A 21,257-nucleotide genomic window follows, 5' to 3' on the forward strand; every position below is an offset into this window, starting at 1 on the left:
CATCTATAAGGAGAAGCACTGTCGACGTTTCAAGCCAAGACCCTTCGTCAGGACTGCCTGAGACTGCCTGACGAAGGGTCTCGGCCTGAAACATTGACAGTGCTTCTCCTTATAGATGCTGCCTGGCCTGCTGTGTTCCACCAGCATTTTGTGTGTGTTTGAATTTCCAACATCTGCAGATTTCCTCGTGGAGACTACAGCAGGAATCTGTTTTTGATGTTAAAACTACCTTTATTAGAATGTACTTATAATATAGTAACTTAAGCAAGATAAACAAAAGTTAACAGTGTTATGTTTATATATGTGTGTAAGTATAAATCCAAAACTATTGAGCATGGGGGAACCAAGGTCTGGAGTCTTGAGATGGTAAATTATGAAAGTTCAGTTCAGCCACGGAATAACTGATGAGAGAGATATTTGTAATCCAGGGTAAATGTAAAGGGAAGGCAATTATGTCAAATTCCACAGGTTCCATGGTGGTAAAACAAGAGAACAGTCACTGCAGATTTTATCTGTCATCCTTCCAAATCCACATACTAATTATCACCCAAAGTGACTTGTCACAAGGGGTATCGTCTTCAAATGAATTACCACACCACACACAGGCAAGGGTTAACACATCAGTGGTCTTCATAGGATACCCCAAATCAGATCCACTCATACGGATCAAACGACGTGACAACCACACATTTGTGTACGCTGAATCGATAATTAACCCACTTTTGTGGGCATAGGGAAATTCCAAACAGTGACCCTTGGCACCTATTTCCCTTGTATAGATCCTTCCATTTCATCTCCTGACTCTCTGTGTCCTCAGCTAAAACTAAACAAGCTGGGAGTGATGTAAACAAGCTGCAAGTCAGACTGATTCATCTTCTTAATCTCTCTCTCTTAAAATGACAGTCCACAGCAAACAAAACCTAGGGATTCATAACAACTGACTGGAGTGCCAGTAGTTGGGATGACTGAGTGAATCCTTGCCCACATTCTCAGCAGGTAAATGGCTCCTCTCCAGTGTGAACTCGCTGATGTCTCTGTAGTGTGGAAGAGCGAGTGAATCTCTTCCCACATTCTGAGCAGGTGAATGGCCTCTCTCCAGTGTGAACTCGCTGATGTTCCAGTAATCTGGATGACTCAGTGAATCTCTTCCCACAGACGAAGCAGATGAACGGCTTCTCCCCAGTGTGAACTCGCTGATGTCTCTGTAGGCTGGATAAATGAGTGAATCTGCTCCCACAGTCTGAGCAGGTGAATGGCCTCTCTCCAGTGTGAACTCGCTGATGACTCTGTAGGTGGGATGACTGAGTGAATCCCTTCCCACATTCTGAGCAGGGGAACGGCATCTCCCCAGTGTGAACTCGCTGGTGTTCCAGAAGGTGGGATGACAGAGTGAACTGTTTCCCACATTCTGCGCAATTGAACGGCTTCTCACCAGTGTGAACACGCTCATGTCTCAGTAGGGTGGAAGATTGAGTGAATCCCTTCCCACATTCTGAGCAGGTGAACGGCTTCACCCCAGTGTGAACTCGCTGATGACTCTGTAGGTCGGATGACTGAGTAAATCCCTTCCCACAGACTGAGCAGGTGAACGGCCTCTCCCCAGTGTGAACTCGCTGATGACTCTGTAGTTGGGATGACTGGGTAAATCCCTTCCCACATTCTGAACAGGTGAATGGCTTCTCCCCAGTGTGAACTCGCTGATGGCTCAATAGGTGGGATGACTCTGTGAATCTCTTCCCACAGACTGAACAGATGAACGGCTTCTCCCCAGTGTGAGCTCGCTGGTGTCGCTGTAGTGTGGATGAATGAGTGAATCTCTTCCCACAGACTGAGCAGGTGAACAGCTTCTCCCCAGTGTGAACTCGCTTATGACTCTGTAGTTGGGATGACTGAGTAAATCTCTTCCCACATCCTGAACAGGTGAACGGCTTCTCCCCAGTGTGAACTCGATGATGACTCTGTAGGTTGGATGGATCAGTGAATCTCTTCCCACAGTCTGAGCAGGTGAATGGCTTCTCCCCAGTGTGAACTCGCTGATGACTCTGTAGGTGGGATAACTGAATGAATCCCTTTCCACATTCTGAGCAGATGAACGGCTTCTCCCCAGTGTGAACTCGCTGATGTCTCTGTAGGCTGGATAAATGAGTGAATCTGCTCCCACAGTCTGAGCAGGTGAATGGCCTCTCCCCAGTGTGAACTCGCAGATGACTCTGTACTTGGGATAACTGAGTAAAACTCTTCCCACATTCTGAACAGGTGTACGGCTTCTCCCCAGTGTGAAGTCGCTGATGACTCTGGAGGGTGGATGAATCAGTAAATCCTTTCCCACATTCTGAGCAGGTGAATGGCTTCTCCCCAGTGTGAACTCGATGATGTCTCAGTAGGCTGGATAACTCACGGAATCCTTTCCCACATTCTGAGCAGGTGAACGGCTTTTCCCCAGTGTGAACTCGCCGATGTCTCAGTAGGCTGGATAACTCACTGAATCCTTTCCCACATTCTGAGCAGGTGAATGGCTTCTCTCCAGTGTGAACTCGCTGATGTACCAGTAGGTTGGATAACTCACTGAATCCTTTCCCACATTCTGAGCAGGTGAATGGCTTCTCCCCAGTATGAACTCGCTGATGTCTCCGTAGGTTGGATGTCTGAGTGAATCCCTTCCCACAGACTGAACAGGTGAATGGCTTCTCCCCGGTGTGAACTCGCTGATGTCTCCGTAGGTTGGATGCCTGAGTGAATCCCTTCCCACAGACTGAACAGGTGAATGGCTTCTCCCCAGTGTGAACTTGCTGGTGAGCCATTAGGTCAAATGACTGAGTGAATCCTTTCCCAGAAATTCAACAGATCACCAGCCTCCGCCCGGTGTGGTGTGAACTGACTGGTGTGTCCACAGGCGGGAAGACCAACTGAATCCTTTTTCACACACAGAACAGGTGAATGGCCCTGCCCAGTGTGAACTTGCTGATGTACCTTCAGTTGAGATGACCGAATAAATCCCTTCCCACAGTCTGAGCAGGAAGGATGGTTGATTGAATATCCTTGCTCCACTTCTTAAATATCCAGACAGAGACAGCAAAACTGGCGGACTGTGTTTGAGATTGCCGGTGACAAATTCCTTCTCATTTTTATCCTGTGAAAAGATTTACAAAATCCATCAATGGATTTAGGACCACATTTCAGATGAGAATTCTTGAGTTGCCAAGGTTTGATCTGGTATCACACTGTTACAGTGATGTTCAACCCAAGTTGGACAGAGAAATCATCTCCTGACTGGGCAGAGTGCTGGAACCTGGAATGACCATCAATTCCCTGATGCTCTTCCTGTCTCTATAACAATGGGGCATTTCTGCCGCCTCCAATCTGTGACCTGGCTCATTTTGACTCTCTCCGTTGGTATTATTCCCTGTTCCTGTTGAGCAGTATGGGTGCCTGGCCCCACAGTAACTGAAACAGTCTCACGCAAATTGTCTTTGTGGATGTGCACCTGGGATTTTCTTTTATGTATTATTAACTTAAACTGCCACAGTTTTAACACCATATAAAAAAAACTCGTGCTGAGGTGAATGGTTGGTCCGCACAGCGGTTAAAAGGGGTTAGAGTGAATTTTTGTAATATTTCAGGTTCTTGTAGAAAATTACAACACAGAAACAGGTCCTTTGGGCCATCTAGTCTGTGCTGAACTATTTAAACTGCCACTCCCAGACCCCTACCATCCAGGTACCTACACGAACCTCTTAAATGTTGAAATGGAGCTCGCATGCACCACTCGGGATGGCTGCTCATTCCAAACCTAGATGACCATCTGTGTGAAGAAGATTCCCCTCATGTTCCCCTCAACATTTCACCTTTCACCCTTGACCCCTGGCCACTGGTTGAAGTCCCACCCAATCTCAGTGGAGAAAGCCAGCTTGCATTTACACTATCTGTGCCCCTCTACCACAATCAAATCTCACCTCGATCTTCCACATTCCAAGGAATGAAGTCCTGACCTGTTCAATCTTTCCTTATAACCAAGTACTCCAAACTTGGCAACATCCTTGTGAATTTCCTCTGAAATCTCTGAAACTCTTTTAAATCTTTCCTGTAGGTAGGTGACCAAAACATCACACAACACTCCAAATTAGGCCTCTTTTACAAGTCAACATAATATCCATCTATTGTCAGTATTTGGTTCATGAAAGCCAATGGGCTAAATTCTTTCTTTCCATCACTATCTAACTGTGATACCACTTTCAGTGAATTAAGGACTTATATTCCCAGGTCCCTTTCTTCTACAACACTCCTCCGTGCCCGACCAGTCACTGTGAAAGACCTCTGTTGGTAGGTCAGTCCAAAGTGCAACAACTCACACTTGTCTGCATTAAATTCCATTTTCCATTTCTCAAACCATTTTCCCAGGGGGTCCAGATTGCACTGCAAGCCATGATAGTCTTCCTCGCTGTCCACTACACCACCAGTCTTGGTGGTCATAAATCTGCTAATCCAGTTAACCACACTATCATCCAGATTACTGATCTAGATGACAAACCACAACAGATTCAGCACTGATCCCTGTGGCAACCACTAGTCACAGGCCTCCAGTCAGAGAGGCAACCATCTGCTACCACACTCTGGCTTCTGCCAAAGACAGTGTCTCATCCAATTTACTATCTCATCTTGAATGCTGAGTGACTGAAACTTCTTGACCAACCTCCCATATGAGACAAGCGCCTTGCTAAAGTCCATGTAGACGACATCCACTGCCTTGTCTTCATCCACTTTCCTGATAACTTCCTCGAGTAGCTCCATGAGATTGGTTAGACATGACCTACCATGCACAAAGCCGTGCTGCCTATACTTAATCAGTCCACATCTATCCAAATACTTATATTTCCGGTTCTTGCACATACGTTCCAGTAACTTTCCCACTATTCACTACTAGTCACCACTCCGTGGGTTTGGAGATTTCCCTTGAATTTCATAGAATGATAGAAATCTGTAGCACATTACAGACCCTTTGGCCCACAGTGCTGTGCCGACTATGTAACTTACTCTAGAAGCTGCCTGGAGTTTCCCTAGCGCATAGTCCTCTATTTTTCTGAGCTCCATGTAACTATCTAAGAGAGTGTGAAAAGTCCCTGTTGTATCCGCCTCGACAACCGCTGCTGGCAGTGCATTCGACACATCCAACACTCTCTGTGTAAAAAACCTACCCCTGACATCCCCTCCGCATATATTTCCAAGCACCTTAAAACTATGCCCCATCCTGTTAGCCATGTTAACGCTGGGAAAAAATCCTCTGGCTATCCACACACTCAATGCCCCTCATCATCTTATACACCTAAAAAAGGCTCCAAACATAAACAAGGAAATTATACATTGCTCTGAGGATTTGTTAGAAGTAAACAAAATTATGAGGGTATAGATAGGGTAAATGCAAGCAGCTTTTTCCACTGAGGTTGGGTGGGATGACAACCAGAGGTCATGGGTAAGTGGGGAAGGTGAAAATTTAATGGGAACATTTGGAAAAGTTCTTTACTGAAATGGTCATGAGAGTGCAGAATGAGATGTCAGCACTAGTGGTGAATATGAGCTCGATTTCACCATTAAGAGAAGTTTGACAGGTACCTGGATGGTAGGGGTACGGAGGGTGATGATCCCGGTGCAGGTAGTTGCATTAGAGAGCTTAAATGTTTTTGTGGCATTGACTAAATGGGCCAAATAGCCTGTTTCTCCACTGAACTTCTTCATGTTTCTGTGACAGAGAAGCTGGCCAAACTTGTTTGGAAGGGAAAAGGTAGGAGTGACAACGGATCAGCAATGGCTGGAGTTTCTGGGAGCAATTCGAGAGCTGAGTAATCGATACATCCCAAAGACGTGGAAGCATTGGAAAGGCAGCAGGGCACAACCGTGGGTTAAATGAGAATCCAAAACCAACATAAAAGCAGAGGAGAGGGCAAACAAAAGAGCAAAGGACCATTAGGAAGCTTTCAGAATCCAACAGAAGACAACTAAAGGAAAGTCAGATGAGTTTGGGAGTGGAATTATGAAATGGCTGTCATTAATGAGTTTTGGTTGCACCCAACAGTCCGCGGCATTTAGAGGAACGAGATATCCAGGGCCTCAATATCTCTTGAAAACCAAGATTCCCTGCACTCGTTACCATTCAACTTTTATTTTGTCAGACACATACAAACTCTACACCCTTAAAATTTCACTTCTGAAGAACTCCCACTTACCAAGTACTCCTTTGCTAAAAAACATCCTGTCCCAATTAACGCTTGTCAAATCCTTGCAAATATCATAAAAAAATTGGCCTTTCTCCAATTTAGAATCTCAAGAGAGGTCCAGGCCTCTGCTTTTCTGTATTTACTTGGAATCTCATGATCAGTAGATACAAAGTGTTCCCATACACTAATTTCTGTCACTAGCCCTAGATCACTTCCCAATAGCTTATTGCACACTTCTACATCGGGAATTTTACATACTGATTAAGGTAGATTTGATAAGCTCTACCTCATCTAGTCCTTTTACAGCCTAGGATTCCAGTCAATAAACGGAAAGTTAAAATCATTCACTTTATCAACCTTTGTTTCTTGGCATAGTCCGCAATCTCTCTACAGATTTGTTCCTTGAAATCCATCAGACTGTTGGGCGCAAGCAAGTCCAAGTAATGGCTACAATATCATAATTTCATGTCCTGAGGTCTGAATGACATCTGTTTGATGTCAAAAAAAGAACCTTGCCCTCAATGTCACTGAAACAAAGGAGCTGGCTGTAAACTACAGGAGAAATGGAGACAGGCTGACCCAGGATCTGGGGCTGAGAGGGTGAACAGCTTTAAGTTCCCTGGCACACACAACACCGAGGATCTCACCGGGTCTGTACATACTGGCTGTGTGATGAAAAAGGCACAACAGCACCACTTTCACCGCAGGCGGTTCAGGAAGTGTGGGACGGGGCCCCAAATACTAACAACTTTCTACAGGGGCACAATTGAGAGCATCCTGACTGGCTGCATGACTGCCTGGTATGGGTGCTGTACTTCACTCAGTTGCAGGACTCTGCAGAGAGTGGTGCAGACAGCCCAGCGCATATGTAGATGTGAACTTCTCACTATTCAGGACATTGACAAAAACAGGTGTGTAAAAAGGGCCACTGTGTAAAAAGGATCATTGGGGACCAGAGTCACCCCAACCACAAACTGTTCCAGCTGCTACCATCTGGGAAACGGTAGCACAGCCTGAAAGCCCGGATCAACAGGCCCAGGGACAGCTTCTTCCACCAGGCCCTCTGATTGATTAATTCATGCTGATACAATTGTACTTTTATTTATCCTGACTGTCCTGTTGTACATACTATTTATTATAAACTATTATAAATTTCACATTGCACATTTAGACAGAGACGTAACATAAAGATTTCTGCAACTCATGTATGAAGAATGTAAGTAATAAAGTCAATTCGATTCAATTCAACCTCTCCACTATCTGTTCTGTCATTCTGGCTCCAATCCTCCCTGCAACTTTAGTTTAACCACCCACCCCACAGGGGAGCACCAGCAAGCCTTGCCACTAGGATATTCATCCCTTTCTAGTTCTGTTCCACTAACTAACAAATCCCCTATCACCCCTTTGACTTTCCTCTGCCAGGTAATTCCCCCCAACAGTTTCTAAAGTGTCCACCTGTTGTTGTGGGGGATAGCAACAAGAGTACTCGGCGATGGCTATTTAACCTCATTCCCCTTCCTGACTCTCATCCAGTTTCCTGTGTCCTGCACCCTGGGTACAACTCACCTCTCTGCACGTCATACCTATCACACCCTCTGACGCTTGGATGATGCGGAATTCATCCATTTCCAGCTCCAACTCCTTAAAGTGCAGCTGGATATACACCTTCTACATGAGGGCGTCAGGGACACTGGAGGTCTCCCCGCCTTCCCACCAATGTCCCCTCTAATTTGTAATGACCAGTGTGTGCAAAAACCTTGTACTGTACAATTTTTACCCAGTGACAACAACATGTACAAACTGAATTTTATATAGAGAGATATTCATTTCAACAGCGAGCAAGTCACTGTCAGTAAGATCTTTAATCTCCTCTGGTTGAGTCTTGATTGAGTTCATCTGCACTCTCACACAACCTATGTAACAGGTTAATGAAGGATTTACTCGCCACAGCTTTTGCAAACCACCTATTTGTGATTTTCTTGCTAAATGATGCTTTCAATTTCAGATTTCCAAATATCACTCCACTTCTTCCCACTAGAAAATTCTCCAGCAACAATACACACAGTATTGTACATAAATATTTCCCCTGAAGTCTCACCCAGGTGACTGACAGTGGTGAACTCAGTGATGGTAATGCCAAGGAATACTGCCTTTAAGGACAGTAGTCCGTCTCCCTGGAGTCTGGCACATTTCTGATGTGAAAGCTACTTGTTGCCCAGGGCAAAGGTGTTTGATATCATTACGTAGCCAGACAGAATTGGTGGAAGCGTGTTCTCACTGGTAGAAAAATGCAGACCGAGAGGAGGTAGAACAAGCAACAGACACAAAATGCTGGAGGAACTCAGCAGGCCAGGCAGTATCTTTGGAAAAGAGTACTAATGCTGAATTCCTCCAGCAATTTGTGTGTGTAGCTTGGATTTCCAGCATCTGCAGAATTCCTCTTTGTGATTGGAGGTAGAACAAAGATGATTTTCTCAACTGGTGATGTAAAAGATTTTAGAGCCATAGAATAGAACACTACAGCACAGTACAGGCCCTTCAGCCCTCCATGTTGTGCCAACCCATATAAACCTTAAAAAAAGAACTAAACCCACACTACCCGTAACCCTCCATTTTTCTTTCATCCATGTGCCTGTCCAAGAGGCTGTTAAATACCCCTAATGTTTTAGCCTCCACCACCACCCCTGGCAAGTCATTCCAGGTACTCACAACTCTCTGTGTAAAAAAAAAACTTACCCCTGAAGTCTCCCCTAAACTTCCCTCCCTTAATTTTATACATATGCCCTCTGGTGTTTGCTGTTGGTGCCCTGGGAAACGGGTACTGACTATCCACCCTGTCTATGCCTCTCGTAATCTTTTAGCCCTCTATCAAGTTCTAGACCTTTCATATTATTTCACATTTCATAAAGATTGAAACAGAATAGGCTGAAACACAATGTTCAAAAGTGCTGGCGTTCAATCCACTTGGTGCATTGACTCATTACATTTTTTGGGTGTATGTTTGTCAGAAACACATCCAACAGATTTCCCATCAGAAGTGCAGGAAAATTCTGTACCTGATTTCAAATGAACCACTGAGCACTCTGAAAAAAAGGTGCGGCAGAGGCCGATTTCTCCCTTGTGCTTTTATTTTTAGTGTGAACTATGTAACATTGATGGTGATTAATGATCATTACTTTCAGGCGACAGCCCTCCAAACATGTGACGAACCACAGTAAAACTTAGTGAACCTGCCATGGTTGGGTCTTGGGTGTCGGACCAGCAGATTTTCTGTATTATTAGATGTTCTCTTATTAATACATCATACCTCACTTCCAAATCACTGTTTTTAGACATCACATTCTAGAATGATGTGAAAATGAGGTCAAAGTAAGTTTCAAAGTCATCTGGGAAACAGAAACGTGCAAGTTTAAAGGGAGCAGAGATACCTGACTGACCTGCATGAGGTGTTGAGCTACCTAAAATGCATTCTTGAACGTATACTGCAGATTTAAAGCATTAATTGGATTTAAATTATTTTATTAAATTAACATTATCTTGCATCTCTTAATCCTAATTCACAAGTTTAACATAGAATTAACCTTTCTGCATTTGGATATCTACAATTTTTGTTCTTTTCTTTCGAAAAATGCAGTCACATCATAATACTATTCAAACTTCTGACCAAAAGTCTTATTTTTCCCCCTTTTATTTTTTCCCAGGAAAAAAATACTATAAACTTTTTGCTATTTAAAATTGGTAACATTTATCAATTCATGCTTTTGTTTAAAATTAAATTGCTTAACTCCCTGAAGCAAACTTGTAAGTTCACTAGCTAATAAAGAATTGAACAAAGAGGATTGTTATATTTTACGCACAAAGCAGCATAATATCAATGCTCCTACATCATAAATTGGGAGACAAATGTACACATCCCAACCTTATTAGGTATTTGTACTCAATTTTTCCCACAGATGGTGAACTGCTAATCTTGGCTGGTTCATCAGGCACAGCATGGAGAAGGTCTGAAGGGAGGTGGAGTGGTTTGTGTATTTGCGGCAGTGCTGGGAGGAAAAATCAGCATGAATGATGAATGTCTTTAATGTCCCTTCCTATAAAATGCTCGACAGATGTTTCACACTTATTTGACCTTGAGCTTTTTTTTAAAACCATATTACACTTTAGTCAGGATTACTTAGAATTTCAACATCTCTTTTCCAGTGAAAATAATAAGTGGGAAGGGGTATAATTTAAAGATCCTATATATTCAGTTTAATCCACCCCGTTCTAATGAAATGTTTATTCAGTTATTCATGCTATTGACAAGGCTCCGAATAAAGCAAATGAGGACCAATAGGTGTGGTCCATTCTTACAACCAGTTCGATGGCATAATTTTAAACTCACTTCTCCAAGTTTTCACATTTAGGAGCAGAATCACAAGAAGAGGTGGCAAATGACCAGGGAAAGCTTCACACAGAATCACAGAACAATTATTATAAAATTATTGTTGGCATGAAAGGAGATCATCAACCAGAACTATCCTTTCAACTCCAATCCTTTTCTCTTGCCCTGCATCACTGCAAAAATTCCCTCTCATTTCCTTTCCAATTCTATTTGAAAGTACTGTCTTAGTCTTCGACAGTACTGTCCTGTGGATATCCAGTAACTGTGCTCTGGAAGTCCAATCCACAGTAGAATCTTTGCTAATCCACAATGCTAGCACTGCACCTCACCATACTTTATGTCCAGTAATTTAACCAAGATTCCGATTTTCAAATCACAGAAAAGACTAAGTACTAATTTAAAACAAAGGCTAAGGTTTAAACTTTCATCTTATGCTGATGATCATCTAATGTTATACTGCTTTTCCATATATAAGATAGATACATAAATAAATAAATAAGGAATGACAGATAAGGTTGTGGCCTAAGGTAGAAGGAGTCAATTTTAGAAAATCTAGCACATCTATTTTTCAACATAGTCCACTCCTACATTTACACACTTAGTCCAGCGGTCGTGTAACATACGAATCTTGGACCTCCAGAGAGTGTCCACAGACGGGTTTTGTTCCCTTTCTCCGAGTTCCTAATCCTTGCATTTAGATAGCTGGAGCTCAGCTCTGTCTGAGAGATCCATCGGTTCCCATTCTCTCATCAGCCGGGACCTCCCCGGGGTCCGTGTACGGATCGTGGAGCTGAGAGAGAGGGAAGAGGGCAGGACTGTCACGGGATTGCTGGTCACGGTGTCCGAAATTCAGAGGAATTATCCCGAAGTCGGTGTTTAAGATAAAAACACGGAGAATCGCTCTTACCTGCAACCGACATTTTCAAGGCCTCGTGTGCTGCGCGCATGCGTGATACTCGGGGACGTATTCAGCCTGACGCCTGCGCAGTTCATCAGTGCTTCAGTGCCTGATAAAAATTATTCGCGCACGGCCTTAAGGGTAATAACGGTGCCATAAAACAGTTCTTGAAGCACCGGTTCAATGTCCAGATCTCATTTTTTTAGGGTATATAGAAAAAATCTGCAGCTTTTTTAACGCAGGAAGCGGCTCACATAAACAATATACTCAATATCAACGTGTATTTAATGCCAAAGTAAAATGCGGATATAAAACACAAGAGATTCTGCAGTGGCTGGACATACAGAGACGCGCACACACACAAAATGCTGGAGGAGCTCTGCAGTTCAGGTAGTAACTAAGCAGCGGAGTCCACAGTCTAGGCATGCTGAAGAGGCTCGGTCTAAAAGTTGTTTATTTATTCCTCTCCACAATTGCTGCCTGATCTTTTGATTTCCACTAGTATTTTGCAGAAACTAACCATCTTTTTTTTTCGGTCAACCAGTTTCCAAATTTTTCTGATCTTCCTTTTGTAGCCACATCGAGCTGGTCTGATTCCTCCTCCTCGTCGTAAACTCTAGACCCCATCTCTCTGTGGAGCCCCAAAGCCTGACTCAGGCTGGCAACTCTTCGGTTTCTGACTTTGCACCATCGAAGATTCACTCGCCAGTCTGCTGTCAGACTTTAGAGGTGCATTGTGTTACGAGACCGCAGATTCGTTTACTGTGAGTGTCGCTTTAAGTGCCTGAGTGAGGCGGGTCTGTGACGTCACACACACCGCGGCAGAGACAGAGAGACAGAGGGGAGAGGAGAGAAGGAGGAGAGGGAGGGGAGAGAGATAGAGGAAGAGAGAAAGAGTGAGAGAGACTTCAGCTTGTCTCTGCTATGCCCAAAAGATTGGGTTGATCATCGGCACGCAGTGCACAACGGATGTGTGACTGTCACTTCGTATCATCCATATGTGTGGCTTTCCCTTACCCGGAATCGGGGTGTTCTGTGGTAACCACCCGAAGACGATATTCTTGTGACTGTCACCTGGTGATATTTCTAAGTGGATTTCGGAACTAATCCACGGATACGATCTTCGGCGACTGTTATTTCGTTCACCCAGCGTGGAATGTGTGTGGAATTCTTCGTAATTGCCTTCTCTCTGCATCTTCGTGGTGGATTTACAAATCTCTCCTCTCACTCACTTATTCTGTGGATTACTGAACTTTTCCACTTTACCATCTGAAAACTTTAAGCATTGATAGCTTGATAGTTTGGGAGCTATGTGTACGCACAACAATGTTAACTTCTGTTTATTTCGTTTAATCTTTTATATTTGGAGCAGATACTAATGAAGAGATTGGTTTTAACATCGAAACCAGACTCCGTTAGTGATCTTTTGCTGCTGGTACGTAACAATTGCAACAACCCAGCTGTCTGAGGCACAGTCATTTAAAATTGGTCAAAATGACCCAAAACGTTGAAAAGAGCGGGAAAGAAGGAGTTTAAACAACTTCGTCCAGAGCCCTGAAGAACGTCACAACCACAGTGAGCTCATCGTCTTGTTCAGCCCGGAGACAATCATGCAGGGAATTCATGCAGGTGTATAAGATGATGAGAGGCATTGGTCGTGTGGATAGTCAGAGGCTTTTTCCCAGGGCAGAAACGGCTAACACGAGGGGGAATAGGTTAAGCTTCTTGGAAGTAGGTACGGAGGAGATGTCAGAGCTAAGTTTTTTTTAAGCAAAGAGTGGTGTTTGTGTGGAATGCATTGCCAGCCATGGTGGTAGAAGCGGATACAATACTTTTAAAGGGCTTTTAGATAGGTACATGGAGCTTAGGAAAATAGAGGGCTATGTGGTAGGGTAATTCTAAAGCAGTTTCTAGTGTAAGTTACATGGTCGGCACAAATTGTGGGCCAAAGCATCTATCATGTGTTGTAGATTTCTTTGATTCTATGAAATTCAAGAGAAATCTCCTATCCCACGGAGTGGTGACTAGTTGCAACCTGTCATCACAGGGAGAGTGAGAGAGGAACGGCTGGGGTAGATTTTAATACACTGATATGGAACAGAAACATTGGTAGGAAACAGATGGGCCGAGTGGCCTTTCTAGTGTATATTGTGAGTGTGGTAGAGACAGTAAGTACCTGAGACACGGGATTTGATACAGAGTTGATTTATCTTTCACAGATCCACAATATTAAACACCAGTCTAGTTTAAGACAAATATCAGCAGAACGGACTCCTCCAATGCTCAGTGACCAGGGTTCAGTCCTGGGTGCGATGAACAGCCGCAAGAACTGCAGAATCTGACAGTAACAGTCCCTCATGAACCTGCAGCTGCCTTCAGTCACCGTGATGGTTAAACATTTAACACGGAGCTGATTTGAACTTCCTCCCTGATGTGAAGTTGCTGGTGCTACAGCATCTGGGATGATTGAGTAAAACTCTTTGCTCACTCCGGACAGAAATGTGGCCTCTATTTATTGTGAACTCACCGGAGCATCACAAGGTGGGTTAACTGAATGAGTCTCTTCGCACACACGGAGCAGGTGAACGGCCGCTTCCCAGAGCGAAGCTGTTGGTGTATCTGCGATGGCCGACTGAATCCTTTCCAAAATGAGAGCCAGTGAATGACGTCACAGTGCTAGCAACGTCATGGCGATGTATCCAATCAGATCACGGACATGGACACGTGTTCGGGCTCTCCTTGCAGCGAGTGGGGCGCTGACTTCTCCAGCATCTCCGCCTCCACATTCAAGGATCGGCGACATTCAAGCGCTGGTGAACCGACAGATACAGCGGAACTAACGTGTTGTTGTGTTCTGATTCCCAGACTCAAATCCTTTGAATTTTCTACACTTTAAAAATTTTACGAAGCACGTCAGTGAGTGAAGGACAACAATTCAACTGAGATAATTTTAGTCTTTATGGTGCCTTCTGATAAAAACACTGTCACAACTCAAAACATTTTGAAGGAACAAAGCTTCATCTTTTAACTGGCCACAGTTCCGGAATCAGCCACAACATCAAACTCTCTGCTTCCCTCTCTGTATCAAAATGGATCATTCCTCCCCTTCATCAGTCTGTGACTTGGCTCAGTCTGTCCGTCTCCTTCGCATTCTGAGCATGCGCCACACACCCACTGAGATCACATTTTATTCACACGGCTGTGACTAGAGACTTTCTGATTATCATGTCCCTCCCGGCATTTGACGGTGGTAAACTCAGAGTCAGCAATGGTATTGACCCTCAGGAGTAGGTGATTAGGCTTTTTCGTTGGAGATCGATAAACTGCCTTTAGCATGTGGCTGGATGAGTGGGTCGTTTTCAGACTGGAAGGAGGTAGCGTTTGGAGTACCCCAGAGATCAGTCCCTGACCACAGTTGTTCACAGTTTAATGTCCTGGCGGAGGCAGCGAGATGTGAGATGCCCCAGTCTGCTGGTGACGCAGAAAGAGTGGAGTTGGGGGAGGGGAGGCTATTCACATGCAATTTCGTAGCTTTGCAATCAGTACATAGAGCACTGTGGGGCTGCAGTGGCGGGTTCCAATCTGCTAATTAGATTTGCTGACGGCACTACATTGATCCGCCGGATCCCAAATAATAACGAGGCAGCCTACAGAGAAGAAGTCATCACCCCGACACACGTTGAGTTTTTTTTCCCCCTTCTTCAGAGAGCCAAAAAAACAAAGTAAAAGCATGAAAGTCGTTCAGAGAGAAAAATCAAACTCCCACCGCAACCCCAGCATAAAAAAAAGAACGGCATCCCGATCATCAATCTACAACCCCCCCCCCCCCGCACAAAAGGGAACAATAACATTGAGCCCCCGATAAATAAACACTCTACTCCGCACAACTGCGGAGGAGCCGGTGTCACCAGTGTCGAGGCGGCCGCATCGGGAACAGCGGACACAACAGGCGACCCCGGAAGATTCACAGGTGAAGTGTCGCCTCACCTGGAAGGATGTTTGGACAACGGAGAGAGTTCGGCCGTCCGGCCCTTTCACTGTGACACCCCGAACTCCACATCAAATCCGTCCAAACGAATCTGGGTGAACTTTAATGACCAATAAATATAATTCCTCTCAGCGATCAGCTGTCTGAATGATCCCCTGACTCTGAGAGGAAGGGGTATCTATGGTCCACACTGTCAGGGTGTTGAGTTTACCAGGAGACAAAGACTGCAGGGACGAGAGGTTTTCTGTTGACTAATACACTGTGTGTGGACCCCGCTGGCAATTCTGGTGTTGTGACCCGAATCGAGACAAACACCACGCTGTCCACTCCACCAACAACACGGCAGAGCCGGACACATAACAGGGGACTTTACATCCCACAACACTGGATTCAGTGATGAAACCCCTGATTAATGTTGTTGTCCCACTGAAGTAATAAGAAAAGTCCATTAAGGTGCTTTTCAATGCGAGCGCTCTCCCTCAGGTGACGTCACACAGCTCCTCCCTCCACGCGCCTGACGTCACACATGGGCTCCCCACACCGGGATCTGCCCTCACGTACGCGGTGTCTTACGTCACCTACGCGCTGCTGTGCTCGAGCTGTATCGGTTTTAACGACTGGGCTAATAATCACGTGACCACCCCTCCCCCGCCGCAGTCAACAGTGGATTCAGGAGCTGCGCTATTCCCATTGGTGCGAAGCGATGTCAATCAACAGTTACAACCTGTCGCGGAGGCAGACAAGCCGAGTGAGCGTTACCCCGCTGAGCCCGTCTCCCGCTCAAGCGCCGACCGCCTCCTCAGAGCGGAGAAAACCTCAAAGTAAATGTCCGCTTTCTGATTTATTTCCATTTCCCTCCGAGGGAAGTTGGGGCGTTTGTGAAGCGTCCCCTGCGGCCGGAGTCTGATGTATCGCTGAGAGGTAGGATGAAACGCTCGGCCCGACGGTTTGATGCTGGTTCCCCCGGGAGGAAGGGGGGATTTTATAGACAGGGTGAAGATGGTGTGAGAGGAGGCGGACAGGATGTTTGTGGTGGGGACAGGAGTGGCTTATCAGCAGAAATGTCTGAGCCCATGGTGGCGCCGAACGGAGGGATTCACCACATTGGGGGGCAAACACGGCAGACAGTTGCCCTGTAAGCGGGGTCAATGGTCCGCGCAAAGTGACAATTATTTGGGCTTGTTGAGATTGTACCTGGAATATGGTGTAAAATCCCGCTCCCCATACTAACACGGGTTATACAGACCAAAGAACAGACTGCTGGAAGAACTCGGTGTGTCGGGCAGCATCTGTGGAGGGAAATGGACCGTCAACATTTCGGGCCGAGACCCTCCCTCTGGACTGAGAGTGGACGGGAAATAGTCAGAGAAAAGAGGTGAGGGTGGGGATGGGGCAAGAGCTGGGGAGTGGGAGGTGGATCCAGGTGAGGGGGGAGGTGGGAAGATAGAAATAGTGACGGGGTGGGAGGTGAGTGTCTGGGGCAACACGGGGCCGCAGAAGATGGAAATTAATTCCATGATTGAGGAAATGGGGATGGGGCAGAAACGTGTCTGAGATGGGAGAGCTGTGAATGTGAAATAATGTAGGAAATGAGGCCGATGTGTCGGGCAGCGTGTGAGGGGCGAGGAACAGTCACCGGGTCACGTGGGAGACCCTCCACCGTCACGTGATCCCGTCTGACCGCAGATCGGCGGCATCTGCGGGTTTGTCTCCGAGGTCCCGCCCCTCCCTGATGACGCAATAAGCACTGCGCATGCTCACATTCCCGGGACGGCCAGTGGTTATTTTTCTTTGTTTGCTGAAGCGGGTCCGGAGCGGCGGGTTGTCTGTGGGATCCGGATCGGGAGGGGGTCCTCGCCCCCCGGGGCGGGGGGGTCGGATGATTCTCTGCGGAGCGGGACCGACAAGATCCATGCGGTGAGTACTGAGTCCGGTCCCGACCGATGCTGGGCGGTGAGTCCCGGTAACTTCCCCGAACTCGCGGTCTCACCCCGTTTCCTGGACAAAATCTGCTGGGGTCTGTCCGGGTTGTGAGACCTTCACATCGAACCTGGGGATATTTTCCATGGTGTTTTGTTAAAAGTTGGTTCTGGAGAAGGGTAAATGCCAAAGTTCCTGTTGCTCTATCTTTGTCATTTTAGTACATAGTAGTATGTACTGTTAATTCAGTGTCTGTGCATTGCTGGAGGGCCGTCAGTGATCGTCATTGATCCCTTCTCCCACCCGTTCCATCTGCTTAATCCCTGCACATCTGGTTCAACCTCTGTCCAGCCTGCATCCCACCACCTCGATGATAAATATCGATAATCTCTCTTCTACCGTTGCCTTCATTGTGAAGTCTTTTGCCTCACGGAGTTATTTCTGAAATCAGTGTTTGTTACCTGGAACTTCCAGAGGATTTATTTCATGCAAAATAAGGAAGGATAAAGACAGTCACTACAATTTTAGTTTCAAAGTTACCAAACGGCCGCTGTGTTAATCTTTGCCAGACGGAAACTCCCAGTATTTAAAGTTGAGTCCGATATTTCCTGTTTTGGTCATGTTTGGAGAGGCAATTCCCCTGTGGCCAGGGACAGTCCACAGGATCTGCAGGGAGTGGAGCACATTTTTATCGCTCTCTGGTCACTTCCTCTCATTGAGAGTTAGCGGCCTCGGAAGCAGATGTAACAGACTGATAATGGGGTGGGGAGGATGCTGTGAGCATTCACTGTATCGACTGTATTAACCCTGTGTTGGAATGCAGACAAAACTAATGAATGTGGGAATTACATTTGTGCAACTTTATTCAGGCCGTCACAAACAGCTTGTAATCATTAAATAGTTGTGAATCATTTAAAGTCAAAAGAGAAAATGCTGGAACCGTTCAGCAGATCGGGCAGCATCAGTTCTGATACTGAGTCTTCCACAGTTTCTCTTTCCACAGATCCAATCTGATATACCGAGTTTCCAGCATTTAATTTCAATTTGAAATGAAAAGCCTGTTATTCCTGTTAGCCCACAGCAAATGTGACGGCCAATTGTGCTGGGCAAAATCTCATTTAACAATCGGACAATGATAAAATGCTTTCAGTTTAGCTGCTGGAGACAATGTGAAACGTATCCCAGCCTGCTGGTGACCCACGCCCAGGTTTTCCAGCCCAATATCTGCTCCAGTCAGAGGATTATCAGGTTCCCATTCTGCCACAGGTTGATGCAGGAGTGTCAGCTTTGGAACTCTGATTGGCCGAGACACTGCAGCATGTTATCAGCAGCAAGGGAGACCTGGGAAATTGGTGCTTGGACTGTAATCCCGGTATGTAGACTCCTGGAATATGGAACTGTCAGTATTTGGGATTTGACCAGGTCAGTATCTCTGTAGATGGGGTTGGATATTCCTCCTTCCACAATGAATCAGAAGTCTCGGGTTGCTGGACATTGGTTGTGGGGAATTCCCTGATGTGGGGACGATGTGCGAGGTAAGTGGCACGTTCAGCTGTGTGACCCTATCACACATTTTGACCCTGGTGAAATGGAGCTGTGGATCGAGCTGCTCAGTCTCATGAGATGTTGAGTGAGTGTTTCTGGTCTGTGGTCAGATGCTTGTTTCTGGATGTCCTATGGAGTCAATGAGTTCTAATCTGAGGAGAGAATGAGTTCCTTTACCATCCCTCACATGGGGAGATGGTCAGTAAATTTTTGCAGCAGTAGAATTGGACCCAGGGTTCAATGCTCAAAGCGTGTTTGGAAATTACCCCTCATTGTCACCTGTCTGTTCGTCAATGGTCCTGGGCCTGTGCTCAATGGAGTTCTGAGGGACAGTGGGGGTAGGGGTTGTGCTTGTTTAAGGAAACCTTCTGAATGCTGAAAAGCCTGGATACAGTGGACATCCTGGAGAGGACGCTTCCATTTGATGGAGAGTCTGGGATCTGAGAACACAGTCTCAGAATAAAGACACTTCCCTTTAAAATTGAGATGAGGAGAATATCAAGTAAAGGGTGGCTGATCTGTGGAATTTGTTGCTACAGATGGTGGATGAAGCTGTTATTGGGGTATATTTATGGCAGAGGTTAATATATTTATGTTTGTTCCTTGTAGCTTCAGGGTTATAGGAGGAAGGCAGGAATATGGTGTTGGAATGTAAATCAGCCATGGTCCATTAAATGACTTGAGGCACAGGAGTGTGTAGAATTGTCAGGAAATGTTACACTAGTAGTGGGTGGGGTGAGGAGCGTGGGTTAGTGAGTAGAGGTGTTGATCAGGCTTACCGCTTGGGGTAAATAACTCTTTTGAGCTTGATTGTCCTGACGTGGGTATTACAGATCCATAATTCCTTTCGGGCAGCACCAGAGTCGTAAAGAGAGTTTTAGGCATAGTTCTGGTCAGCTACTTAAAGGACAGATATCGATAAGCGTGAAAGAGTGCAGTTAAAATTACATGGACATTGCTGGTGTTACAGAAAATAATTATAGTGATGAGTTGAACAGGTTAGAACTTGATTACCTGGAATAGAGGAGAGCTTGGTATCCTATGTCCTATGCCATTGGCCTCTACAATTAAAGGAAGGGTCTACAGACTCCAGGTTGGGACGCCCTGCTAAAGATATAGAAATCTATGATGGTATAAATAGGTTGAATGCAGGTGGCATTTTCTCCTCCACTTGGGTAAGGTCATGGATTTAGGGCAAAAAGTTTCACATTTAAGGGGTATTTGAGGGTGAACTACTTCACTCAGAGGGTGGAGAGAATGCGGAACCAGCTCCCAGCAGAAGTAGGAGATACAGGTTCACTTTGAGTATTTGAGAGATGTTTGGGTAGGTAAATAGATGAGGGAGGTATAGAGGGCTATGGTCTGGGTACAGGGGGATGGGACCACACCGAACATGGCACGGACTGGATGGGCTAACAGTCCTGTGTCTGTGCTCTAAGGACTCGATAATTTGTGAATCTCAATTGAAATTTCTACACATAATCGATATTTGACGCATCCAACAATGCGTTTTTATTTTGGACCAGCGTCTGCACTGCTGAGATCTCGGTAAAGCTGAAACAACCATGAGATTTAGTGAATACAGCTCGAACGGGTAAAAACAACCGCTGGCATTTTAGTATCACCATTACAAAATGGCTGAATGTTCAGTTCATCTTTGTCACACTGAGTTTGTTATTTCCCCGCTCGGTTATCTTTGCGAGCCACTTCCTCCGTCACCAGGGCAACAGCTCACCAGAGCTGCAGAGAGTGTTGAACGTGTTTATCGCTCTCTGGTTGCTGACTCTCAGCGGAGAGAGAGTGGCCTCAGATACGAGGATGCTTTCAGCATTTACTGTCCGGGATGGAATGAAGAAGATTGTAGTGATTGTATTTATGCAATTCGGTTCTGGGTGTCAAACATCTTGCAGTTAGTCAATCGCTTCTGCATCAAAAGAAACAAAAAATTCTCTTGTACTGATTTTCCAGTTACACGACGGGGAAAGTGGCTGCTCATTGACCTGGGCTACACCGCACTCAACAATGAAATAATGAACAAACATGCTCAATGTAACTGTGAAGACAAGTATCATCACCCGCTGATCCCCATCCAGACAAAGGATTATCGGGCTCCAGTTCTGTCATGGGTTGGTGTGGGAGTGCAAGTTGTTGAAAAGGGATTAGCTGAGATATTGCCGCATATTACCGGCAGCAAAGAGCCCAGGGAGCGCTCGTGCTTGAGCTACAATCTTGGGATGGAGGCTCCAGGAATATGGAACTGTCAGTGTTTGGGCTTCCGTCTACGTTGGTGCATTTACAGATGCGGCTGGATGT

General features: G+C 45.6%; 2 protein-coding genes across 4 annotated transcripts in view; one reads left to right on the top strand and one right to left on the bottom strand.

The window, feature by feature from the left end:
• Window positions 1-206: 206 nt before the first annotated feature.
• LOC132389457 (gastrula zinc finger protein XlCGF26.1-like) lies at window positions 207-11,518 on the bottom strand. The gene is made up of 2 exons (XM_059961980.1): window positions 11,501-11,518; window positions 207-3,130 (listed from the first exon to the last, which is right to left on the bottom strand). The coding sequence occupies exon 2, from the start codon at window positions 2,799-2,801 to the stop codon at window positions 990-992; it is 1,812 nt and encodes a 603-aa protein (XP_059817963.1). The 5' UTR covers window positions 2,802-3,130; window positions 11,501-11,518; the 3' UTR covers window positions 207-989.
• A 5,740-nt stretch (window positions 11,519-17,258) lies between these two features.
• The window catches only part of LOC132389460 (NACHT, LRR and PYD domains-containing protein 3-like), an 82,273-nt gene continuing 78,274 nt past the window's right edge, over window positions 17,259-21,257 (top strand). For 2 of the 3 annotated variants that reach the window (XM_059961982.1, XM_059961984.1), the window contains exon 1: window positions 17,259-17,396. The gene's annotated coding sequence lies outside the window, so the exon portion shown is untranslated. The remainder of the gene's footprint in view (window positions 17,397-21,257) is intronic. The other variant, XM_059961983.1, reaches the window with a different exon arrangement.

Source organism: Hypanus sabinus, unplaced genomic scaffold (assembly GCF_030144855.1).
Source record: "Hypanus sabinus isolate sHypSab1 unplaced genomic scaffold, sHypSab1.hap1 scaffold_578, whole genome shotgun sequence".
Taxonomy (NCBI): Eukaryota; Metazoa; Chordata; class Chondrichthyes; order Myliobatiformes; family Dasyatidae; genus Hypanus; species Hypanus sabinus.